This window comes from Stegodyphus dumicola, chromosome 7, assembly GCF_044657685.1.
Source record: "Stegodyphus dumicola isolate Sdum_Otavi_A_Nest chromosome 7, ASM4465768v1".
In the NCBI taxonomy this organism is placed as follows: Eukaryota; Metazoa; Arthropoda; class Arachnida; order Araneae; family Eresidae; genus Stegodyphus; species Stegodyphus dumicola.
Window position 1 is genome coordinate 178514375 of NC_140774.1, and position 15818 is coordinate 178530192.

At 33.3% G+C, this 15818-nt stretch overlaps 1 protein-coding gene across 4 annotated transcripts in view; it reads right to left on the reverse strand.

Moving 5' to 3' along the window:
* Positions 1-11502: 11502 nt before the first annotated feature.
* The window catches only part of LOC118198443 (phosphatidylinositol 4-kinase type 2-beta-like), a 28243-nt gene continuing 23927 nt past the window's right edge, over positions 11503-15818 (reverse strand). For all 4 annotated transcript variants that reach the window (XM_035370119.2, XM_035370118.2, XM_035370117.2 and 1 more), the window contains one exon: positions 11503-15284. In XM_035370119.2, coding sequence (XP_035226010.1) covers positions 14008-15282 — 1275 coding nt within the window. In that variant the 5' untranslated portion in view covers positions 15283-15284 and the 3' untranslated portion in view covers positions 11503-14007. The remainder of the gene's footprint in view (positions 15285-15818) is intronic.

Consider the following 15818-nt stretch of genomic DNA (forward strand, 5'->3'; position numbering starts at 1 on the left):
AAACTAAAAATTCTACGATTAAATGACACATCTTCCAGAAACTGAAGCACAACATTTCTACCTAATGAATATTTTATTTATCACGAGAAATATCATGCGTGTTTTCATAGTTTCATTGAAAATATTGAGAACATATTATATTTAATTACTAAAATCAAAATTTTACTTTAAAAAGGGTAATTTTATTTATAGGTCTGTAGGACCCACTACACTACGGATTAGGAATAAAATTTTCATCATATTAATTACAAGTTTAGAATATTCAATTCCAGTAACATCAGATACCTTTAAATTTAAACAAAAGTGCTTATAAAGAAAATGAACATGAAAATTTTTACGATTAATTAAACTTTAATTGTTATGATATATCTTCCAGAAACTGAAGCACAACATTTCTACCTAATGAATGAACATTTTATTTATCACGAGAAATATCATGTGTGTTTCCTTAGTTTCATTGAAAATATTGAGAACATATTGCGTTTAATTACTAAAATCAAAATTTTACTTTAAAAAGAGTAATTTTATTTATAGATTTGTAGGACCCAACAGTGCGGATTAGAAATAAAATTTTCATCATATTAATTACAAGTTTAAAATATTCAATTCCAGTAACATCAGGTATCTTTAAATTTAAACAAAAATGCTTATAAAGAAAATGAACATTCATGACTTACATTGAGTTTATTCCTTGTCTTTTATCTGCGTACTAAACTACGAACGGAGTTGTATGTTGTAATGGGGATTACAAGAAAAATTTCTGGACGCAAAACTGACAAAGATCAAATTCGAATCGGGTGACCGAGTTTCAGAAGATCAAAATTAACTTTGGTCACTGCCAAAAGTTTAGGTCACTAGACTGCAAGGTTGACCAACGATGCTGCAAGAAGTTTCCTTTCATTTGATGAAATAAGGAAGAAAAAGGTGCGAAAATTACCAAATTGGATTCAGTTCTAATTTCCGCGTTCATTTTTTAGTTTTCATTTCCTTTTTTTTTTTTTTTTTGGCGAAGAAAATCTGTTAGTAGAGTTTCCTTAACACATGCTTAACCCTTTCGCTGTCATCGAATTTGACACCAAACGTAAGTAATAAAAGATCTTCGGCCGTGACCAATGCAGTTTTACATTAAAAAAAAAAAAAAAATACTAGTGCACTGAACTCCGAATCATCCATACTCACAAAAAATGAATTCTTCAGAGGTTTAAATGAAGTCCATGCAGCGTACTGTTTAAAATAAATATTAATTAAAATAACAGTAAAACTTACAAAGATTTTTTAGCTTCTCTTCTGGGAAAGTCTATTTCATTTTTAAAAATTCTGACAGCAATGTTGACATTCCTCTGAACATATAGCAAACACAGTACGAAGCTATGATGTCATTAAACCTGAATTTAATTTACTCACCCACAGTCTAAAACTTGTTTACTTTGTAGAGACATTAGATATTTTGAAGGCAAGAGACAGAAAAATTGTGCAATGGCCTCACCGGGACCTCGAACCTGGTCCTCTCGAATACGCGCCGAGTGTGCTAACTATTACACTACGAAGGCATGCTGGAAGGAGGGAGAAAATACCTTGTAACTTTTACTTCGCCATGGCCACTATTGTTACACTGAAGGCCATTAAAATTGCTATACCATAAAGGAAGCGCATAGCAAGCCTGAAATTTGTTTGCATGGTAGAAAAATCTATATGCTCGGATATGCAAACGATTAGCATTTCACGGCATGTGCACATTGGAAGCCCAGAGCAGTATATATAGACAGAGGGAAAAGCTGATTTGCCTTCAGAAATCTGGTTTACTTATTTTTTTATTTATTTATTTCTTTGTGGAGGTGGTCGAGCTATGATTTATGCAAGAACAAAGAAAACTCGTATCAACACACCTCAGAATTCGATTGCGAGGCTCGACTTTAGAATTCGATCCCCTTACCTGTGACCAAAGGATATGTATTGACGTTCTTTGCCGTGACTACGTCATACCTTCGGAGACTCCCTTGCATTCATTTTCAACAGGACAAAACGAGACTTCACGCTGCTGATTCTGTTCCATGCTTTCCCTAGATAGACAAGGTGTTCAATTCTTGCCTTACCTGGAGAGTTTTCTAAATTGCTAATTGAAAACTTTTAGTCAGTAATCGCAGAAAGGCTGGCACATCAACATCCACCAGCTAATAAGACAAATGAACTATGGCATACAAATGGACTGCAAAACCCATAATCATTATCTGTCCGAGTCTGTTGATTCCCCACCTAGCCACACAACTGCTGCTGTTGTTACCAAAATGTAGATATTCGTGGTACTGATTTCTGCAGTGTTGTACCTCTTTTGTCTTTTTCTGTGCACACTTTCATGATTTCCTACACTATTACTTGAGAACTCTTGAACGCCGGAAATAATTTGATAATGTGCAATGTTGTCATTTTATTGTCAGCAGAACTTTTTCATTTTATGATAGCATGAAGTAGTTTTTACATTCCCAAATTAGCATTAAGCTCATAATTTTATTTCAAGCTTTAGCAAGTTGATTCACTGTATAAGAAAAAACGCGAGTTTTTTAACAAAACATCGTACTTTTTTCTTCTTTAAATGCGGAGACTATTCGTTTTTTCATGACAGGAGAAATCAACTATACCCTTGCTGAATCTCGAATTACAATCCTTCCTGAGTTTCGAATTACAGATCTTTCAATTGCTAGCTGACAATGTTAACCGCTTACAGTACGAAAACACGCGTGGGGAGATGCGATAAATACTGAACACACTTACATAATTTAATACTGAAGGCGTTTGATATTATACAGAATCTTTCTATGGAACAATACACATATAATCAGAAGGTCAGATTAATAGTAATTTATGCTCACCGCCGGAAAGCGCATGCGAATTATCTGCTCGATCCGGTTGAATGTCTGAAAGCAGTAATAACTATCAAAGGCATAACTTAAAACTGAATTGAAAGAATTGTGTATAATAAATGCCTGATACATTTCGGAAGCTCATAAAAATTAGCATATTAATATAAGACAAAGAAAATTACGTAAATATATTTCAGCACGAATAGTAAATATGATATAAAAACAGTCAGTTATTAAATATGGTTTAGAACTTTGGTTTTGCGCGGTCGCAAACGGCCAGGAGGTTAAAGCTTCGAATCACTAGTGTTTCAGCCCCATATCCTGCTCTCCGCAATTACGAATTATACGATTATGTTACGTTACAAATTATACGATGAATTTTTAATATCGTTAAAGATTAAAATAAAATTAATTTTTATAGATTATAGTATGCAGCAATTCACCTTTTATGTTTTCTTGCAGAGTATTGATACTGGTTTAGATACTCTCAAAGTTTGCTACTGCGTACACAGGGGTTCATGCTGAAATGTTTGGGGAATGTTCTAAGTTTCAAGCCATAGCCACTTCTGGTAATTTTCTCAAGCCACTTCTGGTTCTAATTTTATCAACAGCAGGAGAGCGAAATTTGAATTTCTACGTGTCTCAGAAGTATCACGGATAAACATATATAGAAGTATATCTGAGTATATACTTCATATAGTAAGGAATATACTTCATATAGGAAGAATATATCTGAGTTCAAAATAAAACAAATTATTCGTGCTCATTTGCGCGAGATAATACCTGTTACCAAGAAAGCAAGTCTTTTTTATGTATTGAGGATAAAGCATCCTGTCCAATTTTACAATATTATTTTCAGGGCGAAATATCATACGCATCTCGTTAGTTTCCTTCGCAGTTGACCATATTAAGCACATTTATCTTAAAATGAAAGTGCGAATCAAGTTATAAATAATAAATTTGTAAGGTATATTTTATATTTCAGTTATTTTAATTTTGAAACCTTTCCTATCAATTGTTTCCCTTACAACTCCCAACCAGAATGAGTTTTTAGAATCGTGTTGGATGCAAATGAGTTATAAGAAGTTTTTAAGGAAGGTTCAACTAACTTCGATAGAGGGTGCTAGGTGTCCATTGCGCTTGTTTGCCTTCTGGCTAAGTCATTCTTGTAGCTGTTACGCTCGGCCGTATTATACGTGCCTATTGATATTCGCGACTAGACATAATTATGTCTAGCTTCGGCTAAATCTCGTTTAGTTTAGTTTCTTATTCTGCATCAAAGCCTGAGAAGGTGTCGACTGTTATTCTTATTTGAGTGGATGAAAGGGTAATTTAACCCTTCTCAAGTCTATATCTTAGTTGTTCTGAACTCAGCGAGAAGTCGCTACATAATTCACTAGGTTCCTCAACGTTTTATCATAGACAAAGGGCGCGGAACTCTACAAATTACATATCTGAAAAAAGATAAAGAGTAATTTTAACGGATCTATACGGCTCAGTCAAATTTACCAGGAAGGGAAAGCTTCCATCATATCACCGACAACTGATACCAGATTTAATGGGGTACATTTGCAAGATTCATATTTGCGCGACTACAAAAGCGTTATTTCAATTGGTGTAATTGTCAAGACGACAGCAAATTATCTTAAAATTATGTCAAAGTTTTAAAATTAATTATATCCAAAAAACGTAAAGCAGCGACTAGTCAAATAACGGCAAAATTCAATATTCTTCTGAGCTTCTAAATTTCTGCAAAAGTTGCTTATCGGAACGTTCAAAGGGCTAAGGTTCATGGTTGGACAGTTGCCAACGTTCTTGATAACTAGCACCCAGTCATGTTAGTTTGATAACCAGATAGCCTCGTCTGGTTTCAGTCGTGTCAAGAACACAAAACGTGAACAGCACACCATCCAAAATGCGCACTGTTGAACGATCAATACACCTTTACCATCTTTCTCAGTCTTTCAGAATTTCAGTTTATGTACATTTTGGGAAGTGAATAATTTTCAGGAACAAACAACGTTAAAAAACTGAGGTTTCACTACATATAAAAGTTACTAAAATTTTTTCCTTAATTTCAAAGACAGTTTGTAAGGCCTATTTGAAAATCAGGCCTTTAACATAGCATTGACAGAAGAACTGCGGTAACCTATAGTTTTCACAATATGCGATTTTACTGTGAAGTACATCGTTAAGCCATCATATGTAGTTCTGTATCACTATGTATGGTGCTGTCACTAATTTTTTAAAAAAAGTTATCCTTTTTTGGCAAGACTGGTAGCATAGTGCAGTTGAAATTTAACATAAAATAAGTACATCGTACGGCTAGATTTTATACGTGACATTTATATTATAGAGTGGTGAAGAAAATTTCAAGATTGGGAAATCAGTTCTTGATGAGGGCTGAACTACAAATAATTGTTTGTAATAATCTGATAAACAGTTCAGTTCAATATCATTTATTAGCTCTGAACTTTCAGTGAAACTATCAAATTTTTCAAACTGTACTACATGAAACTGTCTACACATATGCATACATACAATATGCATAGGTGTGTGGTTTAGTTTAGAGGATTACAAGATATATGCAAAAGGACTCACTGAAGTTTACAAAGCAAAATTAGATTGAAACATGGGTCAAGTTTCATGATATGATAAAGAGAAATTTCATCAATATATGCGCACATATTTGTTGTAAAAATCTATAAAATATATATTAAAAGATGATGATAATAACTTCACAAGCTCCGCTGAATTTCTAGAATTTCGAATCAAATCAACATCAGAAACATAACTCAGGAGAACATAAAAAGAAAAGGCAAATAAATGCTGACATCAAATGCGTTTTCAGACAACAATAACCCCCAAGAGGAAGTATTTGTTCAGCGACTGAATATTGTGCAAAGTGTTTTATCTTTTCAACAAACTTCCTTGCTGCTGAGTATCTTGTCGTGGTCTGGGGGCTGCCTTCCCTAAGGGCAAGTGGTCTAAACTCAGCAGCTGAAGGTTGTTCCAGTCAGTGTGAGCCCCAGGCTGGACAATAGCTGTACTAAAATCTCAAGAAATTCACTCTACTGTTTTACTAACAGATTTACGAACTACTCTAAGTTCATTAGAAGCTCTCTTGGAAGAGAATCTGCTACAAGAACCTTATGTTGTGGATAATAATGTTCGGGGAGTATCAATGAAATTTCGGATTTTCAGTGATGATAAAAATTATCCTCAAGCAGCAATTGTTCTGTTCGACAAACTCCAACAGTGCTTTTGTATGCTTCTTCAAATATTGTGGCAATTAACATAATTAATAATAAAATCACCGTTCTTATCTCGGTGAACTGTGCTCCAAGTGCCGACTTTAACGATTATTTGCATGGCATCAACAGCGTTCTTGACTTGAATGAGGTCTCTGAAATAATTATCTGTGGAGATTTTAATGCCAAGGATCTCCTGTGGGAACCTTATAAGTACTCGCTAGACCCCAGAGGCAAGGCCATTATTCAATTTTGTTCCATAGAATAACATGAATGCAGTTAATAGTCCCGATAGCCCGGCTACGTTTTCCGGTGCCAGAGGCCAATGTTGGATAGATCTGACCATTGCGAAATTTTCATTTGTTCGGAAATGGTTCGTTTCCACTGAGAAGACTCGTGAACGATTTTACATTTGGAATTTGAATTGGTTAGATTTCCATTCAGAATTGCATAGTTTTGTTATGGAAGTTTCTGAGCAAAATATGGAAAATGTACCTGATTTATATCTTTATATTAAAGATCTTACAAATTCAATAGTAAATACTTCTAAGAAAAATAAAAGGAAAAATCATGTAAAACAAACAGTGGCGTATCTAGGGTGGGAAAAGGGGGGACATCTGTTCCAGGGCGCAGCATCCAGGTGGCGCCGAATCGTTGCTACAAAATTTTTTAATGCAATGTTTTCCATTCTTGGCACACAGAAAGGGGAGCAGATTCTTCAGTTGTCCGAGGGCGCTGGAATACTAGCTACGCTACTGGAAACGAAACATTGTTTTCGGGAAACAAGCAAATTGGTATGAAAAATTAGCTGCATTACGGAGTCAAACTCGACTAAAGAAAAATTACAGAGCTGTATTCATACAGTCAAAAGTCGTTAATTCGGACACCCATAATACGGAATGATCTATAATCCGGACCTCAAAGCTAAAAACTTTCTGCGCATGCGCCGCGTTGACGCATGCGCATAGGCGTTTAAGCGTGCGCGTAAGACCTTTACGACTGCGCATTTGCGTGTGCAAAAGCGCAGAATACGTTTTCACTGCGCATTTAATGTATAACGGACGGTATAAGCTAAAATTATCTAATTGTCTATTTCAGTTAATGTTGATGATTGCGTTGTTCCTTAATCTTCGAATTGGATCCGGCTTATTATTTTTTGAAGACTGTAAGAGCAATTTTATAAAAGTAAGCTTGAACTTTCGATTATGTCAAATAGAATTTCCGATGCTGGAGCTCCCAAAGGATCTACGAAAACGAAAGTATGTTTCGATGTCCATCAAACAAAAAGTGGAATTGCTCACAAAAAATGGATAAAGGCATATTCTTTGTTTATCTAACCGTTCCGAAATCTGTTTATCAATTTCACGCTGCTCTGCGCGGCGGGAGGGAGGGGGAACGTGGCGGCGCGCAATGAACTGGAAGTTGATCTGTCAACACTATCGTTATCTTCAAGGGCAAATGTTTTTATTTTATTCGGCTTATAATTCCTTATTAAATGTAGTATTTCATCTCGATGTACTTCGTCTTTGATATGATTTAAATCAAATTCCTCGTCATTATAAATATCACGAATCAAATAGTTTTCTGGTTGCAATTTTCTAATTTCGGTTATGCATAATGTATGCTTTACGCATGCGCGCGTTGAAAGAAATGTTTAATAAAGTAAACAAATAAATATCAGATCATAATTGCTCATTATTTTATAAATTACGGTTTCATATTTTTAATTTTATAATTTCTGCATGCCATCTTACCAGATTTAAACTGATGATCTATAATCCGGAATCACCGAAGTCCCGACGAGTCCGGATTAAAGACTTTTGACTGTAATCAAATAGAGAGGAATATGTTAAAGATTCTATATAAAAAGAAATTGGCTGAATATAAACGAGAGATTAACATCAGCAAGAAACACATTATGGGAACAACTATGTGATACATTTAATATCAATCAACCTTTTCGCATTCATTATCATATTGCTGCTAATAAATATAAACCAGCCTTACAGATCGCCTCTTTGAAATATCAAGATGGATCCTACACTAAAAATATAGAAGAGACTATAATTTATCTCCTACAATATCATTTTCCTTGTGACAATAGTCAAGATGATTTATCAATTCATCATCAGGACAAGACTGCAGGATACTTCCAGATACGATAAATGATTACGACTTTTCTTTGGATGAAATAGAGTTTACACTTAAAACTTTGAATGAAGGCAAAGATGGCCTTTCTATGGAGATTATTCAAGAAATTTTTGTATGTAATAAAAAGTTTTTTGTAGCTATTTTGAATGAATGTCTCCAAAGAGGGATTTTTCCCGAATGTTGGGAAAAAGCTGTTTCAGTTTTATTTAATAATGAAAGGATAAAGAGGATCTCTCCTCTTTCCGCCCCATTTGTTTATTGCCTTCTTGGGGCAAAGTGCTAGATAAGCTTATGACACAAAGATTGCAATATTATTTTTTTAACAAATAATCTTTTAAACAAGAATCAATATGGTTTTATGCTAGGTAAAAGCAGGGCTTAATTTCTAAGATTAGAAGTGCCGGAGCCCTATGGAAGACCGTCAGCAAAGAGGAACAAGAGTAAATAAATAAGTAAAATGACTATTAAACTCATTAATAATTTAAGAATTAAACAGTTAATTACTATCAAATTAATTCATAGCTATTTAATTAATATTTATAAATTGTTATTTAATCAATAATCAATTAATTATAATTTAATTGATAATTAATTATTATTTATTGAAATAATTAAATAGTTAAAATTAAATAAAATGTAAAGAGATAAACTGAAATTTAATAAGCGATTTTTAACAATTTTATTGTTAAAATAAAATTTTTGGGATAAAATTTCTACTGAAATTGTTATTCAATTACACAAAAGAAGTACCGCAGCCTTCTTATTCAGGGCTCCGGCCCAATTTAAGCCCTGATCGTGGGGGAGGGGAGGAAAAGTTCTTTTATCATCACAAAAATTAAATAGACTTAAAGTATAGCTGATGAAAATTCCAGGGCGAAACAGAATGAGGGTACGAGTGGGTGGAAACAAAAAATGAGGGTAATTTTGGCGAGAGAGAACGTTCTCTTTGACCGCGGCTCTCTGCTGATATAATTATAGTCATATGTGTGTCAGGGGTAAAATGAGTCCTGAATCTGACTCCTAATAATAAATGTAAAGTTGCTGTTTACGCTTTCCCCAGCATTATTGGATACTATGGGAAGACGATATATAGGAGGTGCTTGAGTGGTTTATCTCAGTATTTCACTCTTATTGTACTCGCAGTCATTTAACGCACATTTAAGAACACAAATTTTCCTTCCTGCGAGGATAAGTAACTGCAAGCACTGATAACAATACAGAAGATACGATGGCATGGCGAGAAATTTACGCGTTTCTAAACAAACTACCCCAAATTTATTGCCCTTCTTAAAGGGAAAGATTTCTGCATGTGAATTGAGGGAATTTACTTGAACGTCTCATGTTCTCATGAGTTTGTATTTCTAGGGAAATAAATTATTGCAAAGTCTGCTTATTGTTAAACTAAAACTTTAGGAATTCTAAATTTTTCCCCTTTAAATTGTGGTTCATTTTATAAAAAGTACCGGAGCTCATCTTATTTAGGGCTCCGGCTAAAATTGTAATTTATCTTAAAAACTGAGAAGAATCGGAACTGGGCTCCGGCGCAATTTAAGCACTGGGTAAAAGTACTACCTAGGCTATAGAGAATTTAATTTCTGAAACCCTTCGAAATAGAAAGGAATGTAAACGAACTACTTTTACAACGAACTACTTTACATACTACGAACAAATTTAGTATGCAAAGTAAGTATAGACCATCTGATAATGCATCTGTCTATCAGGCAGAGCGAGTGGCTTCAAGGGAGGCTCTGTATTGGCTCATTTCAAATTTCACACAAGATCCCGTAGAGGTTTATACTAATTGTTAGAGGGCTGTTATTTCAATTATGGGCTTTCATCTTAGTAACTATCTAAGTAATAAAGCAGATAAAGGGCACGATCATCTTTCTTGGCTTTTTTAGAGATGTTTAACTCTTGCACGAAAAGCCATATCGTAATGAGCTAGCGAATAGACTGGCAAAGTCTGCCACTGAAAGACTTTGCCAGTCTTTCACTGGCAAAGAAACAACTGAAGACTTTTCACTGGCAAAGAAGCAACTGAAAGACTTTGAAAGTCTTCCACTTTCTTTGTATAACGTGATACATTTTGATTTAAAAACCTCTTATCATTGCTGCTTGAAGTGTGTCTTCCTGGCAGGAAAGGTGGAATGACCCTGATTTCAAAGGAAGGTCCACTTACAATTTAATTTCAGTAATAAGTATCTTAATCAAGCCTTGACTCATCATAAACATTTTCCATCTTACTATGAAAGGTTCTCAATTAAAAATTTTTGCTTGTCCTTGTGGTATAAGAAATGCTAATTTAGAGTACCTGTTATTTAGTTGTTATAGTGTATAAAGATTTATCCCTAATATTGTTAAATTTAATACCTTAAGTGATTTACATAAAAATGTAGTGTCTAAATTAAGATTCTCAAACTTTGTAAAATAAGCGTCTGTAAACAAAATGGAATTGTATGTTGAATGAGTTCAGGATATTCTGTCCGCTTTATTTAAAACTAAAATGTTCATATTTATATTATTAATTTATTTAGTACATGTAAGTAACATGTTTTGTACATGTAAGTAACATGTTTTATTTTATTGTAATTATGTGTAAGAAAAGTTTGTAATTAAGTGTTATTTCATGGAGTGGCTGGTACGCCTCACCAGTCTTTAGAGAAGAAGTTTAAATCTGTAGTAGTTAATCTTTTTTTTTTAAGGAGATATTTAATTTAAAGCAGCATGGTGGCTGTTCTGCTGCTTATGGACCTGTATGGTCCCGTTTTAGTATTTAATGTCCTGTTTAGCTCTAGTAAACCCTGTTCAACACCTAATGCTGTAACGGGCAGAGATTGCTAATTGCAGGATTTCTAACACAAATGGGATATTTATGGATGAGATGCCAAGGATTGGCTTTACTTCCAGAGAATTACTTCAAGTCTTTCCACAGTCTAAGAATATTATAGAACTCATCATGTTGAGAAGTTATCCAATATACCTCCCTTTTGTAAACATCCCCCCCCCATTTTTTTCTTGTTTCCTTGTTTCTTTCAGCTGTTGGTAGCAATCAGCTCTTGGTAGCTGAAACTACCAAAAGCTGATTTTTAAATAACCTCAGAGCCTTAAACCTCCAACTCATCTATTAAACAAACAAACAAGTAAAGATTAGTTTTTATCTGTTGGTTGGAAATCAGATGTACAGCCACAGTTTTGTATTTAAAACATAAAACAACATTAGAAATGATTAAAACATCAAGACAAACACAGAAATTAATTTTATTATTGATCCTACCTAATTTTTACTTGCAGTAAATGCATGTATAACGAAAAAATAAATGTGCTATTAAAATATTTAAAGTTTAAAAGAAGTGAAATTTAATAAAACACCTCAAATATACTTCAAATTTCTAAATTTATTGCTTATAATTCATGAATTAAGAATTTATTTAAAATAATTAAATTTAAGAACAAAAATAATTTTTTTAACAAAATACTTAAATTTGCTCAAATACAGTCAATAAGGTATGAATATAACATTAACACTGGATGTATCAGAGGAGGAAGGATCAGTCTTTTTAAAAGTATTGGGTGTGCAAATATAATTCAGCCTTTATCTAATTGATATTATTATTAGTATTGCTGGCACAAGCTGAATTTGACAACAGCAGCACCTAAAAGGTTTGACAGCAACCTTTAATAATTAACATGCAGCAATTGTTAATTATTAAAGGTTGCTGGGAGGCAAGGTGTGAACAGTGATTATTTTACCTCACCAAAAAGTAAAGTTCTGTGCCCTTCCCTCCAAAAAAAATGTAGCATCTGCAAAATGTTTTACTTCATTATTTAGTGCAAACAAAACTGCAGCAGAAACATACAATTTACTGTTCAAAATTTACGGTGACATATTCATCAAATACCTGCAAAGAGCAGTTTTAAAAATAATGATTTTGATACACATGACTAAACAGCATGGAAACCAGTTACAAAATTGTCAGATTGAAAAATTAGAAACACCATCAGATGAAGATCCTTGACAAGCAAAATTTGAACTGGCTGTTTCCTAACCAAGCATTCCTCAATACCTACATAAAATAGTTTAAAAAAAAAAGGAAAAAATTGGATCCGGCATTAATTGAAAGAAAGTCCACAATGAATGTTGAGAAACTATATGCGAATTACTGAATAAAAATAGCACTTTTTAGGAGGAGGGCATCAGATTGTTATAAGAAAAATTTACTAGGGCAATCCTAAAAGACGAAAGGCATGGGTTCATCTAAAATAAACTAAGACCATCAATACCAAAACAGAATATTTATGGAAGTAAGGTTGTGCTATGTATGAAGTGGAACAAAAAGGGTGAAGTCAGGCAATAAATGCTGAATATTAAAAACTACAGTTAATCAATCAGAACAAAGTATTGAAGGAAAAATATACAGAATGTGAAGATACGATAAGGTTATTTTCAACATGACAATGCTTCCCCACAGGAGCAAGACCAGTCAAGGAAACCCTAGAAATTGGAAATTGTTTCCCCATCCACCATATCACTAGATTCACTCTTTCAAATTACCATTTGGTACAATTCATGCACAGTGGCCTTTTTAGAGGATAATTCAGATCTTAGAGGATATCAATTATTGGCTGAATTTTTTCAAAACAACCAAACTTCCTCCTTCATAAAATCCATTTGTTGCTTGAGTGATGACACATATTATAGCTTTTGATAGAAAACACTTTGAATAAATCATTATTTTATTTCAAAAACAAATGTTTTATTTACTTGAAAAAGGATAAAGTCATAGTTATGCATTCAATAAAATATATCACATTGAAAAAACTATTTTTATGTCTTCTTCTTATCAATATTTAATTGTAATTCTATTTAGTATAAACATAAAGAATAATTACTACAAAGAATATGATTTTTACGTAACTATTAATAATTGAGTTACTGATAAAAATTTTGCATTATTTCCCTTTACATAACTGTAAACAAGTATGAATACCAATTAGATTCTCAAGTTAACAAAATATTTCTGAATGCAAAATTTAAAAGGTAAAAGCTTGATAAAAATATGATTTACTTTTGCTTTTGAAATTTAGAAAGAAATATTGAAAATTAATTAGAAAATTACAAAACATATTTTTAAATAGTAATAAAAAATCTAATAATTATTCATGATTTAGACAAATAGAAACATTTAAAAATAGATTTTTATACTTTTATTTTTTAATGTATTAAAATACAAAAGAATTACTCTACACGGTTGGGGAAAAAATAATACATAACTTGCACACACACAACCATTATCTTACTTCTGAAAAGATATTTATATACAGTTTACAACTAAATGTTTCTTTTCTTATGCTTAACAATACATGCAAGCAAGATTGACAGGGTTTACTTGAACACAACAACAGTGTTTAAAAAAATAAACTGGAATAGGACTCTATAAATTATTTAGGGAAGGCAAAGGTTTTGAGCCCATATTTCAACAACATGAAGTATTTATGATTATTTTTAAAACAAAAATTCAGTTTTTAAAATATAACATACACAACAAAATGCGCTTAAGGAGTTAACAATTTTTGCAGTGTTTTTACAATGCTTGGAATATAGCACAAGGAATAAATAAATGCATGCTGTGGCAAGCATAATATTTCTATACAGCTGGCAAAAACTATTCATCTAATGGAAGATATATTACCAAGATGTCCATACAAATTTTAACAAAATAATACTTAAGCTCAGTTACAGTTATTTATTAACACCAAGAGAAAAAAGGTGCTTTACTTTGGAATGTTTGAGTGAAATTGTCATCAGCAACCCGTGACTTGCCTTTACTTCTCCCTCTGCTTCGCTGAATTAAAACTGCAGGCATCTGGACTAGCTGAAGTGGAGATTTTGCATCTTTTAATGCTTGAGTTAGATTCAATATCTGACCTCTCAAAACTGACATTTGCTTTTCAAAAACATTTCTATCAAATCCTCTATCTATTTTAAACAACTCAAAAAGATCATCGCATAATTCCTGTACAAAGTTCATGTCAGATATCCGAGGCAGAATCAAGTCTCTTGTTTCAGTTGAAAATGGAGTTCTGGCCATAGGTAACCAAGCCCAATGGAATGGATATGCTCTCCAAGAATCAGGGTGCTTGAATGGAAATGCTAAACCATTATCAATTGCAGCAATCTCGATTTCTCCTTTTGAAGGAACCATACCATTACCTATGGCTTCGTTAGGCTTAATATATTTAATAAGCCAGTTATCATTTCCCCTATCTGTGTTTCGAATTATATAATCTAAAACTACAAGCCTCTCAAACTTTAACTGGAATTCTTTTTGCAAATCTTCAGGAAGAGGATCTGACTCAAATATTCGCAACCAATATTCAGCATCTTTATATCCTTCAACAAAGAGTTGGAAAGAGCCCACTTTGAGTGGCAAACCAATTCTGTTGAAATGACAACGATACCTAGGAAATTTCTCTATAATATTTCGTTTTGTTCTAGATTTAGCTCTATCTATTGCAGAATAATTAAAAGACTCACTAACAAGATGTACTATTTTTGTTTTTGGAACAACATTCAACTGAAGTTTCTGATCAACTAAAGAAGCACCTGCTTCAGAAAGATAACCTTGATTTGGAACTAAACAACTTCGTCCAAAACAACATGGGCAGCATATTTTATGCATCCACTTTGTCCATTTCGGATTTAATCGGCCATAAGGTTCTTCATCCTTTGGCTTAAATACACCAATTTTCACACTGTTAAAATTCTTAACAAAATAACTACCACTGGAACCTTGATAGATTCGTTCTGGCATTATTCCATGTATAATGGCATGTTCTGCTTCTCTGACAACTGTTGTGAATTGGATATCTTCAGGAAATACGTTCATACTACAGCAAGGTTCCGAATCCATTTTGCTCAGTAATGGTTGGCTTTCGTGAATGCTATCAGAAATGTTGGAAGTATTCAATGGACATAAAGCTAAGTCAGGCAAGCAATCATTTATTTTCCCAGAAACAGGCATATCTGAAACAGAAAAATAAAATCCATTATGCAACAGAAAAATGATGAGCAGAACTTTGATATTAACATCAAAATACAATTTATGTTTATTTGATTATGGCAAAGCACACGAGAACTATCTGCCTAAGAGGAGGGATGCCTTCATAGCGGATTTTCTACGGGAAACTGGCTCATATCCGTGTTACACATGAGAAAAACCATGAAAACAGCCATTCAAACAGTCAGCTGGCCTGCAATTAAACTCAGGTAGAATTACCAGTGTTTAGTGACTTTACTGCTCGGTCGCTGCAGGCCAATACAACTGAAAAACTATTTATTACACTTGAACACACAAAATCATGCTTTCTTAAATATTAAATAATTTTAAATATAATTTGAAAATCCACTGTTGTAATTCCATAATACCTTAAAACAAGGTTGAAACTATTCAAGCTCAAAATTCCTCTTCAGAACATTTTGAAGAAGAGACCAAAAGTCCACTAGCACAGTCTCTCAAATGTCAGGGGGAAAAAAAAAAAGTTAATAAAGAAGTAACTG